This window comes from Equus asinus, chromosome 16 (assembly GCF_041296235.1).
Source record: "Equus asinus isolate D_3611 breed Donkey chromosome 16, EquAss-T2T_v2, whole genome shotgun sequence".
NCBI classification, from domain to species: Eukaryota; Metazoa; Chordata; class Mammalia; order Perissodactyla; family Equidae; genus Equus; species Equus asinus.
Window position 1 is genome coordinate 44,979,130 of NC_091805.1, and position 13,834 is coordinate 44,992,963.

Here is a 13,834-nt window from a genome sequence, read left to right on the forward strand (position 1 = left end):
TCCTGAATACTTTTTGTAGAAATTACTCATTTATCTTGGCTAGTTAAGTTCTCAATAGACTTGAATATAAGGTGATAATACAACCTATTTTCCCAAAGCAGCCACTGACACTGTGTGAACTGAAACAAGTTCAGTTCTCACATGGAGTATGGGACAACAAACTGGATCAGAAAGCCCAGCTGCTTCCAGTGTTGAACACAACTGCCACACTGGATTAGCTGATCTATAAGAAGGAAGAGATGGCACAGAGTAAGCCTATACTGGGTTTTAGTGTTGGCTTTCTTACCAAAATTAATCTTGAATAAATCCCTTCAGCCTGTATCTTCAGTGGGGAAAAAAAAGTCAGGGCTAGACTGGGTGATAAAAGGTTTAGTTTCAGCTCTGAGTCAATTTTTAACCCTCGCTTCTGAAATACAGCAGCTTCAGAACCCTTCCTTATCATAAGTGGTGATGAATCCGCACCACAAACCCCTCGCTCCACTAACAAGCTTCAACTATTGAACAAAGACTAGGCAGGGCCTTATGTGTGGATGTAGCTCAACAACTGGGATTGGGGAAAATAACCCTATATACCTGCTTTACTTAAAAAAAATTTTTTTGCACATTTCCTTTATTCATATTACCTCAGCAATGGTAATCCTCATTTTTATAGAAGGGGAAAGAGACACATCCATCTGCCATGACACTCGGGCACAGAAAGGGAGTTTTCCTTGTGTCCTTAAGATTAACTGCTCTGGTTGCTTTCAGAGAGGTGGTTTCAAAATTCCCATCCTGCTTGTCTTAAAGAAGAGGAAAAGAGAAAAACCAAAATAAAATAAGCCATATAGACAAATCCCAAAGCACGTAAGCTGAATGATAATTTAATATTACCAAAGACCAAATTGAATCTTGATAAAGAAAATGAAGACATAGAAACATTTGAAAGAAGAAACAGTTCTTAAAAAAAAAAAGTTTATTTGGAAAAGCCAGCTTCTTACACAAGGTTTCTATACCTTCACTCTGTCAATTACAATGCTACTTTAGAATGCATTGAATATAGTTCATTGAATGTCTATCATTATCTTCCTGCCTCAACTTAAAAGATATTAGGCTAAGAAATACAGTTTCATTCTGGTCTGTCCTCCCTCTATCCTTAAAATAAACCCATTTCTCTACTTTTCAGGTAAGTGAAAGGATCACAAATCTTTATATTTGTGTCAAGAGTAAGAATGTGAACAATAATTCTAAGCAAAGCCTAATTTTCTTTAAGGCCTTCTCAGAAAAAAGAAAAGGAATTATGAATTGAAACTAAGTACACTTAGCAACTTCCCTGCCAATCTTATCCTTTATTGGTTTGCCTGGGGCCAAATTCTCTGGCTCTCTTTAATTAGCAAACATTGGGGGGTAAAAAACCGTAAACATACAAAGACTGACTATCTTACACCCAGCTCTAAGCTAGATGCAGATATAAACGGAACCACTATGGATCAAAGGGAGAAAATTCCAAGAAAAACAAAAAGATTCCAAGTCTCACAGTTCAACTGAGGTTTTGGAAAAACCTAAGCTGAATGCAGCGGCTGTTTGAAATATCTCTCTACATTTAATTAGATATGTTGTACTTACTAAGGAGGCAAAAATATATAGTTTTCTATGTTTTAATACTAATTTTTACAGTGAAAAAAATCATACTAAGTGATCTCAAAAGGGCAATGATCTATAACCACTCAAAATAGGTCTCTGAAAAGGGGAGCAAAAATATAATTTAATGAAATCAACTCTCAAGCACTAGGCTTCTAGTAAGCATCCCAAGAAAAGATACTAGAGGGGTGTTTATGAGTACGTGTCTAGAACAGCCAAGATGTTTCCCAAGTTTTATGCTTTAAATTTCCTAAATATATAGATAGCTAGCAGGCACACATGCCAGGCAACTACTGATGCTAGCAAAATATTTTAGTCAGAATTTTACAAAACCCCCAACTTCCAACCAATATTTCTATTCATAAATCTTCCAGTGACAATGTCTGACAATATATTACACATTACAATGAAGCAAGAATAATTTAAAATTTTAGATTTGCTTCAAACAAGCTAGTTACTTTTTCTTTTAATGTGACACTTAAAATAGATGAATTCAGCAAAATGGTTTAAAAAGTTAAGGCTCCCTAAAGAGTTCTAAAGACTAAAACTTAAGGCACATATTATAATCTTTATGTAACTGTTAAAAGCTAAAATTAAAAAAAAAAAAAAAAAGACGTTCTTCCCTCATTCTTTGCCAACCACTCCCTCCCCCAAAAGATATGGCATTTTTAATTCAGGCTACTGGTAAGGAGTGAAACAAAAATTCCATCAACTAACACCTGGTATGATTTCCATATGAATGTCCGCTATTTGCATTGAGCACCACTGGTAGATTACAGGCCAGCAGAACATTTTCCGATATCTTGGGTCACAAGTTGCTCCATTTACCCTTCAGCCCCATGGGTTCAGAGTGGACTCTCCTCCTCTTTGGGGTCTCCTTCTGTGCCTTTCTGCTCTGGAGATCCTGCTGCATTGGTAACTTCCTTTGGTTTCTCAGCAACATCCACACCGGTCTCAACCTCTTTACTTTCCTTTCTCTGCTTCTTCTCTGCTTTCTGTTCTTTTGCCAGAAGATGATAATTGATGCCCATGCCAATGAAGAGATAGATGCCCGCAACGATTAGGATTATGCCACACGCCCAGTATGTGTATTTGTAGTCTCCATATATGTCATTGAGACGACCTAAGGAATTTTTTAAAAAAAGTTATTTGGGTAAAAGCAAACAACTATCTCCTTTCCTAAACAAAGCTGAAGGATCCACTCAGAAAGAAGCTGTCAACCCAATCCTCAAAGAGCCCACAAATGACAAATTAGTCTAAAGAATTGCTAAAAATGATCTGATTTTTTGTTTATGATGTCACAATGATTTTGGATGGCCTTGCATATTCTGTTACTTTCAGCAACTTGAAAATAATTAAATCTTGGCAAATTTGAGTTGGGAAAGAGCTATAAATCACCCAGAATCAATTCCCAATACACAATGGAAAAATTTGTCGCTCCAAGAGGTTTAGGAGTCTTGCCCAAGGCAGCAGAGCTATTTCAGTTTCCCAGACCAAAGCTCTTTCTCTGACATCAGCATTTCCCAAAGAGCATTCATGTGAACACTCCTACTATGCTAAAAAATTAACTGACATCAACCACCATTTTAAGCACTTGATCCTCAAAACAGGAGATTCTATTATCATCCTTGCTGTACAGATGAAAAAAAAATGAAAACAGAGACACAATAAAGCTAGTAACTGAAATAGGTTAGCTCTAAACCCAGAAAGTCTGACTCCACAGCCTGTAACCTTCACCACTATGCAACAAAGATTCCTCCCTAATGTTTCCAAAGTCAAATAAATTCAGGAAATGGCATATCTTAGTCTTTTCTATAAAAGAGTCACAATGCATATTAGCATATTAAAGGTTTGGCGAGGTCCTACAGTAAAGAAACCTATTTAACTTAATGTTTCCAAACGTTTTTGGCCATAAAATCCTTGTTATAGTAAAATTTATTAGCATCTCATCAAATTGGTATCTCAAGGAATAAACACTCTGGAAAACTCTACATCTATGAAGGGCTTAATATAACCAATTCAAACATGATTCCATATGGTTTTCTAACTCAGGGCACCAGTCACTCAGCTATATTTATTGAGCCCTACAAACACCATCACTGGCTCTGCTAGGATAAGGGCAAGCAAAGGAGATAACAGCCACAGTTCAGTGGAGAAGAGAAATGTTAATCAAATACTTACACAAACCCTGACAAAGGCTACAAGGAGGGTCTGAAAACAAAACAGGGGGTTGGGAGCAGCAGGGAGGGTCAGGAAGGCTTCTCTTAAAGTGTACACTAAGCTGAGACTTCCAGGAGGACAGCTGTCCAGGAGAAAGGGGGTGGGGAAAGAATCCAGGCAGAGAAGAGCAACTGTAAAGGCAGGTGGTAGGAGGAAGCACAGGGCGTGAGCGGGAAGGAAGAAGGGCCGGGTGTGGGAGCAGAGAGAGCAAAAGGCGAGTGGTGGCAAGTGAGGCAGGAGAGAGGTGGGCCAGGCCACGCAGGGCCCTGGAGACCACATTAGGGAATCTGATCTTCACCTTGAGAACAATGGAACCAACTGGAGAGTTCTAAAAACATTCTAAGAGTTCTGAACTGGAGAGTCCTAGGAGACCGAAGAAGAGGGAGAGTGGGTCTGGGTAAACCAGTCAGAAGGCTACTGTGAGCAGCAGCCCAGGTAGGAGGTAGGAGCTGTTGTGACGGAGAAAATGGGCAGATTAGCAAGAGGTTTAGGAGGTGAAAACTGACAGGAGTGGAATCTCACTGGGAAGAGGGAGGAGACAGGGTGGGGAGTGTGGAAAAGTCGGTGGTGGATCTTCTTTCTGTATCCTTCCTTCCCTTATCATGCACAATCTCAAAAGCACGAGTCATATCCAGAGGAAATCCAAACGATTATCGTAATTTGTATTAATAATAATTTAAAAGAGTAAACAATCTGGTATTCTTAGAGAATAATCCACCAAGTTTTATGGCCACTTACTAGCAGTGTGATCTTGGGCAAGTTATTCCACTTTTAGAAGGCTCTACTTCTTCATTTACAAAGCGGGGACAATAACAGTGCTCGCTCAGACTCGGGAGCTATGGCAGGATGCGTAAAACGACTAGGACAGTCCCTGGTACACCTGAGCCCTCACCTGGCAGCTACTGTTAGTATTTTATATATTACTACTGAGATAAATTGCACAATTAAAGGGAAATCACCAACAGTATTTTAAAGGTGGAGTGTATATTATACATTTTTCTACAATGAACATGTTAGTTTTATGATCAGAAAAAATTATTTTTTTAAAGATTGGCACCTGAGCTAACACATCTGTTGCCAATCTTCTTCTATTTTTTTCTTCTTCTTTCCAAAGCCCCCAGTACATAGTTGTAGGTTCTAGTTGTGGGTCCTTCTGGTTGTGCTCTGTGGGACGCCGCCTCAACATGGCCTGATGAGCGCTGCCACGTCTGCACCCAGGATCCCAACCAGCAAAACCCTGGGCTGCTGCAGCAGAGCACCCAAACTTAACCACTCGGCCAGGCCAGCTCCAGAAAAAATTATTTTAATAAATACTTAAGTTTGTAACAATTTTTGATTCTCCTTTCAGCTTCATTTTAATTCAATTCCATAAGTATTTGAGCAATTAAGCTGTGCCAAGCATTGTGGCAGCACTAAGGGTACAGAAATGAGAAAGACTTGCTCTCCGCCATCAAGCGGCTCACTGATCTCTGCCTTCTATCACCTTCCCAATCTTCTATGCGTGTTTCATGCTAACAGAACCTCAGAAGTAGGAAGACATACTGTACCTAAAAGTGGTGGCCCCAGCAGGACAGGACAGCATTCCACAATGGTCACCAATCCCACAGCGCTGGAGAACCTCTGAGGTCCAACAAGGTCCATCAGTGTTTCAAACAATACGGAGCTGAGCCACCCAAATGCAAATCCAAAGAATCCCGCATAGACACAGAACCCAATATAGCTGGAGGATAAAGGTGCTAGCAGATGACACACTCCATTTGCAACGACAGAAGCAGCAAAGAAATACTGAACTCGAGGTCTTATCCACTTTGTGTTGGCTACAAGTCCCATAGAAGGTCTGGCTACCATGTCGACAAAAGCCAGAATGGAAAGAAGGAAGGCGGACTTCTCACTAGAGTAATGCTGACTCTTGCCATAATTACTAAGAAAGACTAAAGGAGTAAATAGTCCAAAAAACATGAGCACATTTCCAGAGAGGTATAGCAAGAAGCCTCTGTGTGTGAACAGGGATAAGTCCAGGAATTTATTAATTGTTTGGAAGACTGACTGTTTCTCCTCCTTGGGGTATCCTCCAATAAGATCTGTATTTGCATCACCTGCCCCTTTTTGTGCATCAGGTTTTCCGGCTTCCTGAAGGGATTCTTTAGACCTCTCTTTCTTTGCATTGGTTGGCTTGGGCCCTATTGGCCGCATCAGGGCTCCAGCCACACAGCAGTTTAATAGGAAGCCCCCAAGAATTAGGAAGCTTCCTCTCCAGCCAAAGATACCGAAGAAAGCCTGATTGAGGGGGGCCAGGGTAGACAGGAACACAGGGCTGCCTGCCATGGCTAGTCCATTTGCCAAGGGTCGCCTCTTGTAGAAATACTTGCCAATCATGGTCAGAGCCGGATTCAAGTTGAAGGCAAGCCCAAGACCTGGGGTGGAGAGGAAAAAATAATCACATACTGTAATAAAAATCAGAAATAGATTTGGAATTACTTAACCAGACAAAGAAATTAAAATAGGAGGTATAAATAATGGAAAGGAGACAAAATCTTCGTTATTAGATTGAGTAGCGGTTTAAAGCGTGGACTCTAAAACCAGACTACGTGGGTTCAAATCTCAGCATCACCACTTATTGGCTGTGTAGCGATGTCAGACACGTTGACCCTCCTGTGACTATTTCCTAATATGGAAAACAGGCGCGTAGCACTGTTGTGAGTAAAGCACTTAGAACAGGTGCCTGGCATGTAGTAAGCAGTCAATAAATGTTAGTTATTTTTACTATTTTTGTTTATATTATTTGAACATAAATAACTGTGTATTAGTCAAATTTACCAAAATTACCTGAAGGATTAAAACCATAGAAGATCATGGAGTAGACAGTTATCTAATAGAAAAGACTTTTACAACAGAAAATGCAATACAATTTATTCCTTTTACAACAGTACCAAAACCCAAAAAATGTATAACTTACATACCTACAACTGTGTTACTTTCCTGAAGCGTTGGTGAATTAAAAAGGACACCCACACAAAGTTTTTGGATAATAAAACACAACATTGTCAGGACGTCAATACTCTCCAAATGAATGCACTAATTTAATGTGATTCCAATGAAAATGTCAGTGGATTTCATTTTGGAGATGAAGTAAAATGACTCTAAAACATACTTAGTGAACAAATACAGGGGGTCAACCAGGAAATTTTTGGTGGTGCAGGGGGAAGAGTGGGACTAACTACAACAGATATTTAAATGGAAGGTACAGTCATTAGAACAGTGTGGCTCTGACTCAGCAATAGGTAAATACTGATGTATGAAAGTAGACAATGTCCAGGAACAGACCTGAAACATATATAAACACTTAATGTAAAATAAAAGTGACATTTTAAATTACTGCTGAAAGAATTATTTGATAAATAGTGCTAGTATAAGTAAATAGTCAAATAACTTCCAGATGTTCTCCTCTGGAGGCCTCTTGCTCCCTACTATTTATGTTTCAGTTATTCAGAGAGGCTTAAACCAATAAACCAGAGCAGCTCACTCCCCTATTCCAAACCTGCTAATGGCTTCCTATCCATACCTTTCCCCTTACCTCCCTCCCTGATCTCATACCAGACCATTCCCATCTGCGCTAATAAGCATGCTGCTGACTTAGGGTCTGTTCCCCTAGATTTTCACAAAGCTACTTCTCTGCTGTTACTCAGATCTCTATTAAAGTCATCTCTTCAATGAGCCCTTACCTTCCTTGACTATCCAGTCCTTCCCTGTCAGAACACTTTGTTTTGAGGCTTTGTATAGCATTTATCACTACTTGATACTTTCCTTATTAATTCATATATTTGTGAGTAGTACTGTCTGCCTCCTCCCATTAAAGAACATGACTTTGCCTGACTTGCTGCTCTATCCCCACAGCATCTAACATAGATATGGTTGTTGCTCAATAAATATTTGATGAATGAATAAAAGAGCAAATGAACAACTAACCATGTGGGAACAGAGTTATATTTCTTTCTTCTCATTTTATGTCAAATATTGTCATCCATCCAGAAGTTTTAAATGTAAAAAAGGGGGGTATTTAAGAAAGTAGGTAAATATTTTCATAATCTTGGAGAGGAGAACTAAGAATAACACACTAGACAGAAATCATACAAGAGTTTTGAATACCTGAAAATTATAGACGTTTAATGAGGGGAAAAAAGTAGAAAAAGACTAAATTCACTTTTTTTCAAACAAAATTCAATAGCAAAAAATTATCGGGAATAGATATTTGTACACCTATGTTCACAGCAGCATCATTCATAATATCTAAAAGACAGAGGCAATTCAAGCATCCATCAGCAGATGAATGGATAAATAACATGTGATATATACATACAATGGAATATTATTCAGCCCTAAAAAGGAAGGACATTTTGATATATGCTATAACATGGATGAACCTTGAGGACATCACACTGAGTTAATTAGCCAGTCACGAAAAGACAAAAAACTGTATGATTCCACTTATATGAGGGATTTAGAGTTGTCAAATTCATAGAGACAGAAAGTATAATGGTAGTTGGCCAGGTTCTCCAGGGGGATGGGAGGATGGGGAATTACTGTTTAATGGGTATAGAGTTTCAGTTTTGCCAGATGAAAAGAGTTCTGGAGATGGATGGTGGTGATGGTTGCACAACACTGTGAGTATACTTAATACCACTGAAGTGAACACTTAAAAATGTTTAACAGGGGCCAGTCCGGTGGCCCAGCGGTTAAGCACACACGTTCTGCTTTGGTGGCCCAGGGTTCGCCAGTTCGGATCCTGGGTGCAGACATGGCACTGCGTGGCAAGCCATGCTGTGGTAGGTGTTCCACACAGAAAGTAGAGGAAGATGAGTACAGATGTTAGCTCAGGGCCAGTCTTCCTCAGCAAAAAGAGGAGGATTGGCAGCAGTTAGCTCAGAGGTAATCTTTCTCAAAAATCAATCAATCAATAAATAAAAATGTTTAAGAGGGTAAATTTTACGTTATGTGTATTTTACCACAATTAAATATGAAAAAACTAATTTGGAAAATTAACTGTGTCTTATGCAAAAGAATAATTTAACATGTAAAGTTATTACATGTTATTCTTAAATAAGAAAATGAATACACCAAGGTAGTCCATAAGCATTTTGTAAAACAAAAACAAAAACAAAAAAATACATAGCCACAAACATATATATTTACTTTCCTAATAATCAAAGAGAGGAAATTAAAACCAGGAGATACTCTTCATCTGTTAAACTAACAATGATTAGAAAATATACTATCCCATTGTTGTCAAGGGTATCCTCTCTCATATATTGTGGTGGAACTATAAATGAGTATAACCTTTCTGGAGGGAAATTTAGTTTATATATATATTTAAAAACATAGCAGTTCCACTTTTACAAATTTATCCTAAGAAAATATTCACGTTCACAAAGGACTACAATGCAATACAGTTTCTCAATACTAAAAAAATGCAAAAAAAAAAAAAAAAAAAGCCCTAAATATTCAACAATTAACTAAGACAGGTCAAATAAAATTATAGTATACGTCTGTTCAATGGAATAACAGAGATTTAAAAAATGTTATCCACCAGAATATTTAATGACATGGAAAGATGTTCATGATATATTGTTAGGTGAAGAAACTAGTTACAAAACATTATACATAATCTGATCCTTTTTTGTTCTAAAAAAAGGTTATATGCTTGTGCATAGACAAAAGTTTGGAAGGATATGCATCAAGATGTTAATAGTGATAGTACCTGAATTGTGAAGTTCTGAGTAATCTTTACTTATTATATCCATCAGGAGTTCATTACTCTAATTTGGCTATTGAAAAAAGGGGAGGGGGGATTACCAAGCGAATCCTCTATGCCTCAGTAATGTATCTAGACATCCTACCAGATAATTCCTGCTTTCTGTTTAACACTCTCTCCTGCTCCGATAGAAGCCTACTCCCTGTGGGAGGAAGAGGTAATGAGAGAGAATAATAAACAATGACCACCCTTGCAACAAGTTGCCATACACATTTTATCTACCACCACTGACTATTCTTAGGACAAAGGATTCAATCATCTCTTCCAATTCATTCATTCATTTAACAAGCAACGAACACCTACTCTATGACAGCAATTTCTTTAAAAGTGTGCTTTTCTAGGGGCCGGCCTCATGGCTGAGTGGTTACGTTCACGTGCTCTGCTTTGGCAGCCCAGGGTTTCGCCAGTTCAGATCCTGGGTGCAGACATGGCACCGCTCATCAAGCCATGCTGAGGCGGCATCCCACATGCCACAACTAGAAGGACCCACATCTAGAATATACAACTATGTACTGCAGGGCTTTGGGGAGAAAAAGGAAAAATAAAATCTTTAAAAGTTTGCTTTTCTAGTACTCTTAATGTATTGCCAGTTTTTCAAAATGATAATCAAGTAATTTCTATAAGGAAGGAATTTTTACTCAAAAGATCTGAAAGATGAATGCCAGGGAATAGCAAATAGCCATCAATAAATTAACGCTTGAAAATGCATCAACAGTAACTCACCTCCAATGACACCGATACACAAGTAAAGTTCCTGCACAGTGTTACAGAAAGAAGCCGCAATCAGGCCACTGCCTGACAAGCAGCCACCAAGAATCATGATTGGACGACTGCCATATTTATTCACCAGGATACTGCTGATAGGACCTAGGAGATAACCAAAACTTTAGTAGTCAGAAGAAAGGCCCACCCCCTCAAATCTACACAAGGCATTAGTGACACTATGACAAGTCCTCCAAAATAAACAGATATATAAGGCAGGGTAGGCTGAAAACACCTTGGTAATGGATGCTCATAGGCTCCTTGATGTATCCCGGATATGATCAACATTTATTGAGTAGTTTGCTCTGTTTTAATTTTTGAACAGGCACAGTGACATGACGAAATGATCTTAGAGCATTATTTACACATTGCCATAAATGTGGTTTGTTTCATATTTTTAAAAAAGAAGAAAGACAAAAATGCATAATTATTTTTTCCAAGTTTAAGTAGCTTTGCAATTATGACATCTAAATTTAAAACAGAACAAAAGAACTGGTCCCAGTTACATTTAGATATCTCAGATATTGAATTGAATATGTCTTCTAGAATTAACCCGGTTGCAGGCCTATATTACTGTTTCGTGGTAGCCATACTGTGGAAAAAATGCTTGTAGGAGAAGATTAAGTCATATAATAGTCAAAATATCCTTGGGTCTAACTCAAGAGGATAGGAAATGGAATGTTATCTAAGAAAACCAGATTAAATTTCCACAGCATACAAAATAATCAGGGGCCGGCCCGGTGGTGCAGCGGTTAAGTGCGCACGTTCTACTTTGGCGGCCTGGGGTTCACCAGTTCGGATCCCGGGTGTGGACATGGCACTGCTCGGCACACCATGCTGTGGTAGGCGTCCCACATATAAAGTAGAGGAAGATGGGCACGGATGTTAGCTCAGGGCCAGTCTTTCTCAGCAAAAAAAGAGGAGGATTGGCAGCAGTTAGCTCAGGGCTGATCTTCCTCAAAAAAAAAAAAAAAAAAATCAGTTTTTCTTGAATGTGAGAGAAGAAACCAAATAAAAACTGAAATATTATAAGGATCGGGAAGAAGAAAAAGATTTTATGCATTTTGTCTATCAGTTTTCAAACACAAAAAATCAAATGGCCCCTCCTTACTTGCTACATATAGGTATAATATGTAATTCTCCTTTTCTAAATTTATACGTCTTAATTATAAGAAAGTCTTACCCAAAGTACTGAAAAAGTTGTAACACAACTCTTAAGTACGCTAACGATATTTGCTGATTACAAATTGAATGACATTCACCGAATTTCACTTATTTATATATTTATGTTTCTATCTCACAGAGAAGGACTTGTGGAAACGACGACTCTGTTTACGTGACACCATAACTTGTCTGTCTGGTTAAGGGAGATGACTGGAAGTGAGGAAGGGTCACTGCAAGGCATCAGTAGGGAGGGGACACAAAGAAAAGAACTGATGCTTGAACTTGCAAAGTCATGAAGCTGGTGAGAACCAAGTTTCAAACCCAGCCTGTTTTCTCCCCATTTCATGGACTCTGTATTTTTGGAACTAAATTACAAAGGAGAAGACATACAAATCATGTTTCTCTTCTATTAGCACAGTAAATTCTGACCTTATTCTGTTTATTCATACTTAGCTCCCTAAAAGATAGTGAGTCTATTTTTAAATAAAATGTGCATCTTCAGAATATACTACTGATCATATGTTGACATTCTATTTCTATAAATACTGCGGAAAATTCCCCAGTTACTTACATTCTAGTACTACTACTCAGAGTTGCAGTATGGTGTTCTAAGACTAAAAGGACAGGATCTGGTCTCAGGGAACCAAAATCAAATTATGGTATGTATGACAAATACATACATAATAAACATGCAAGAAGGAATTCAAGCTTTAGATATCCTAGTGTTTCAGAGTACCAAGTCTCTCTACTGGGCTGGGTCAAGAACTCAATGCCAGAAGAGACTTCAGGCTTAACCAAGGATATGCATAAAGAAATTTTCATTGACCTTCTAAGTCACTTCATGAAAATATTAGGCCACAGCTGGTTTGGAAGTAATTTGAATTACAGCTAGTATAAGATGAAAGAATTAAATACTGAAAGAATATTCATAAAATATTTCCATATAAATTAGTCATGAAACAGATTTTGTAGGGTCAGATGTACAAAGATCAAAATACTGCCATACTGTTGACTCTGTAAAATAGAAGTTAATGCTGTCAAGTCTGCAGTATTTTAAATTCTAAAGTAGGAATGTTAAGATGACCTTACTGTGAAACTGAAAATATGTAAATTTACACTTTCATGTTTAAAAGAGGAAAAACTCACATAAAAAAAACAAGAGTGGCAACTAAGATCTCCTCCCCTAAAAAATACACTCACACTCTAACAAGCATCAGTACGTACTTCTGAACCAAAGCAGTAACAAAAGAAAACTAAACCACTCAGAGCTCAAAACCTTCCTGTTGAGAGTGTAGCTCAAATGCACAAGTTAAAGGATTATGGCAGTTATAAAAGTGATGATAATTCTTAGGGGACATATGGGACATACGCTTAGGAGCCAATCAAAACAAAATAACCCATTTAGTAAAAATCCTGCCACAAAGCTCATGGTAGGCAATTTGTCTTTCAGAGTTATTTCAGGAAGGATGGCCCCAATTAGCTATCATTAAAAATAGAGAGGGGTACAGTTTATAGGCCTGTTATAACACAAATTCAGAGAAATGTACTAGTTATCTCTGGGTGAGGACAAAGAAGGAACTGTTTTCCCAAAAGAACGTGTCATGTGCAATTAGAACAACTTACATCACTTACTTTTGATGGAAAAAAAGTGGCTCTCAAGCTCTTTGGCAGCTCGGAACTGTGACATGTGAACCTCTGGTTTGTAGTCAGCTTAACAATACAGTGAGCACCTGGATAATTTTTATACCAATTTCTTCAAGCCATCATAGTAAAAGCTTGCCTAGAAATCCTGGTAGATGGAATTCAAAGCCTCCAAAATTATTGGCTCTCAGAAGCTAGATAATGTCCAAAGTCTCTTTTGATTTCTCTGAACTTACAAAAAACTCTAAGTACTATCATTTAGTACTTGTGTTCTTTTAAAAAGTACTTAATTCAATAGACAAAACAGGCAAACATTCAAAATTTAAAAGACACAAAAAGATATACAGTGGAGAAAAATAAGTCTTCCCATTCCTGTTCCAGTCACCCAGTTTATCTCTCTCTAAGGCAACCAGGTCACCTGGTTCTTCCTGTGCAAATAAAATTATGTATTTAATGAAATTGTGACTTCAACTACTTATTCTTGTTTCATGAGTTTATGTTATTGTCTCAACAGGATCATAAACTTCCCAAAGGCCAGGATCAGGATCACTGTTCTCTATCACTCACAACACCTAGCCTCATGTGGAACATGTGCATGGGGCTAAATAAATAGTGGTTGAA

At 38.1% G+C, this 13,834-nt stretch overlaps 1 protein-coding gene across 3 annotated transcripts in view; it reads right to left on the reverse strand.

The window, feature by feature from the left end:
- Positions 1-844: 844 nt before the first annotated feature.
- SLC16A1 (solute carrier family 16 member 1) overlaps positions 845-13,834 on the reverse strand; it is a 40,098-nt gene continuing 27,108 nt past the window's right edge. For all 3 annotated transcript variants that reach the window (XM_014837199.3, XM_070487056.1, XM_070487057.1), the window contains 3 exons: positions 10,370-10,513; positions 5,385-6,251; positions 845-2,740 (listed from right to left, as the gene is read on the reverse strand). In XM_014837199.3, the coding sequence (XP_014692685.2) occupies positions 2,463-2,740; positions 5,385-6,251; positions 10,370-10,513 (1,289 nt within the window). In that variant the 3' untranslated portion in view covers positions 845-2,462. The remainder of the gene's footprint in view (positions 2,741-5,384; positions 6,252-10,369; positions 10,514-13,834) is intronic.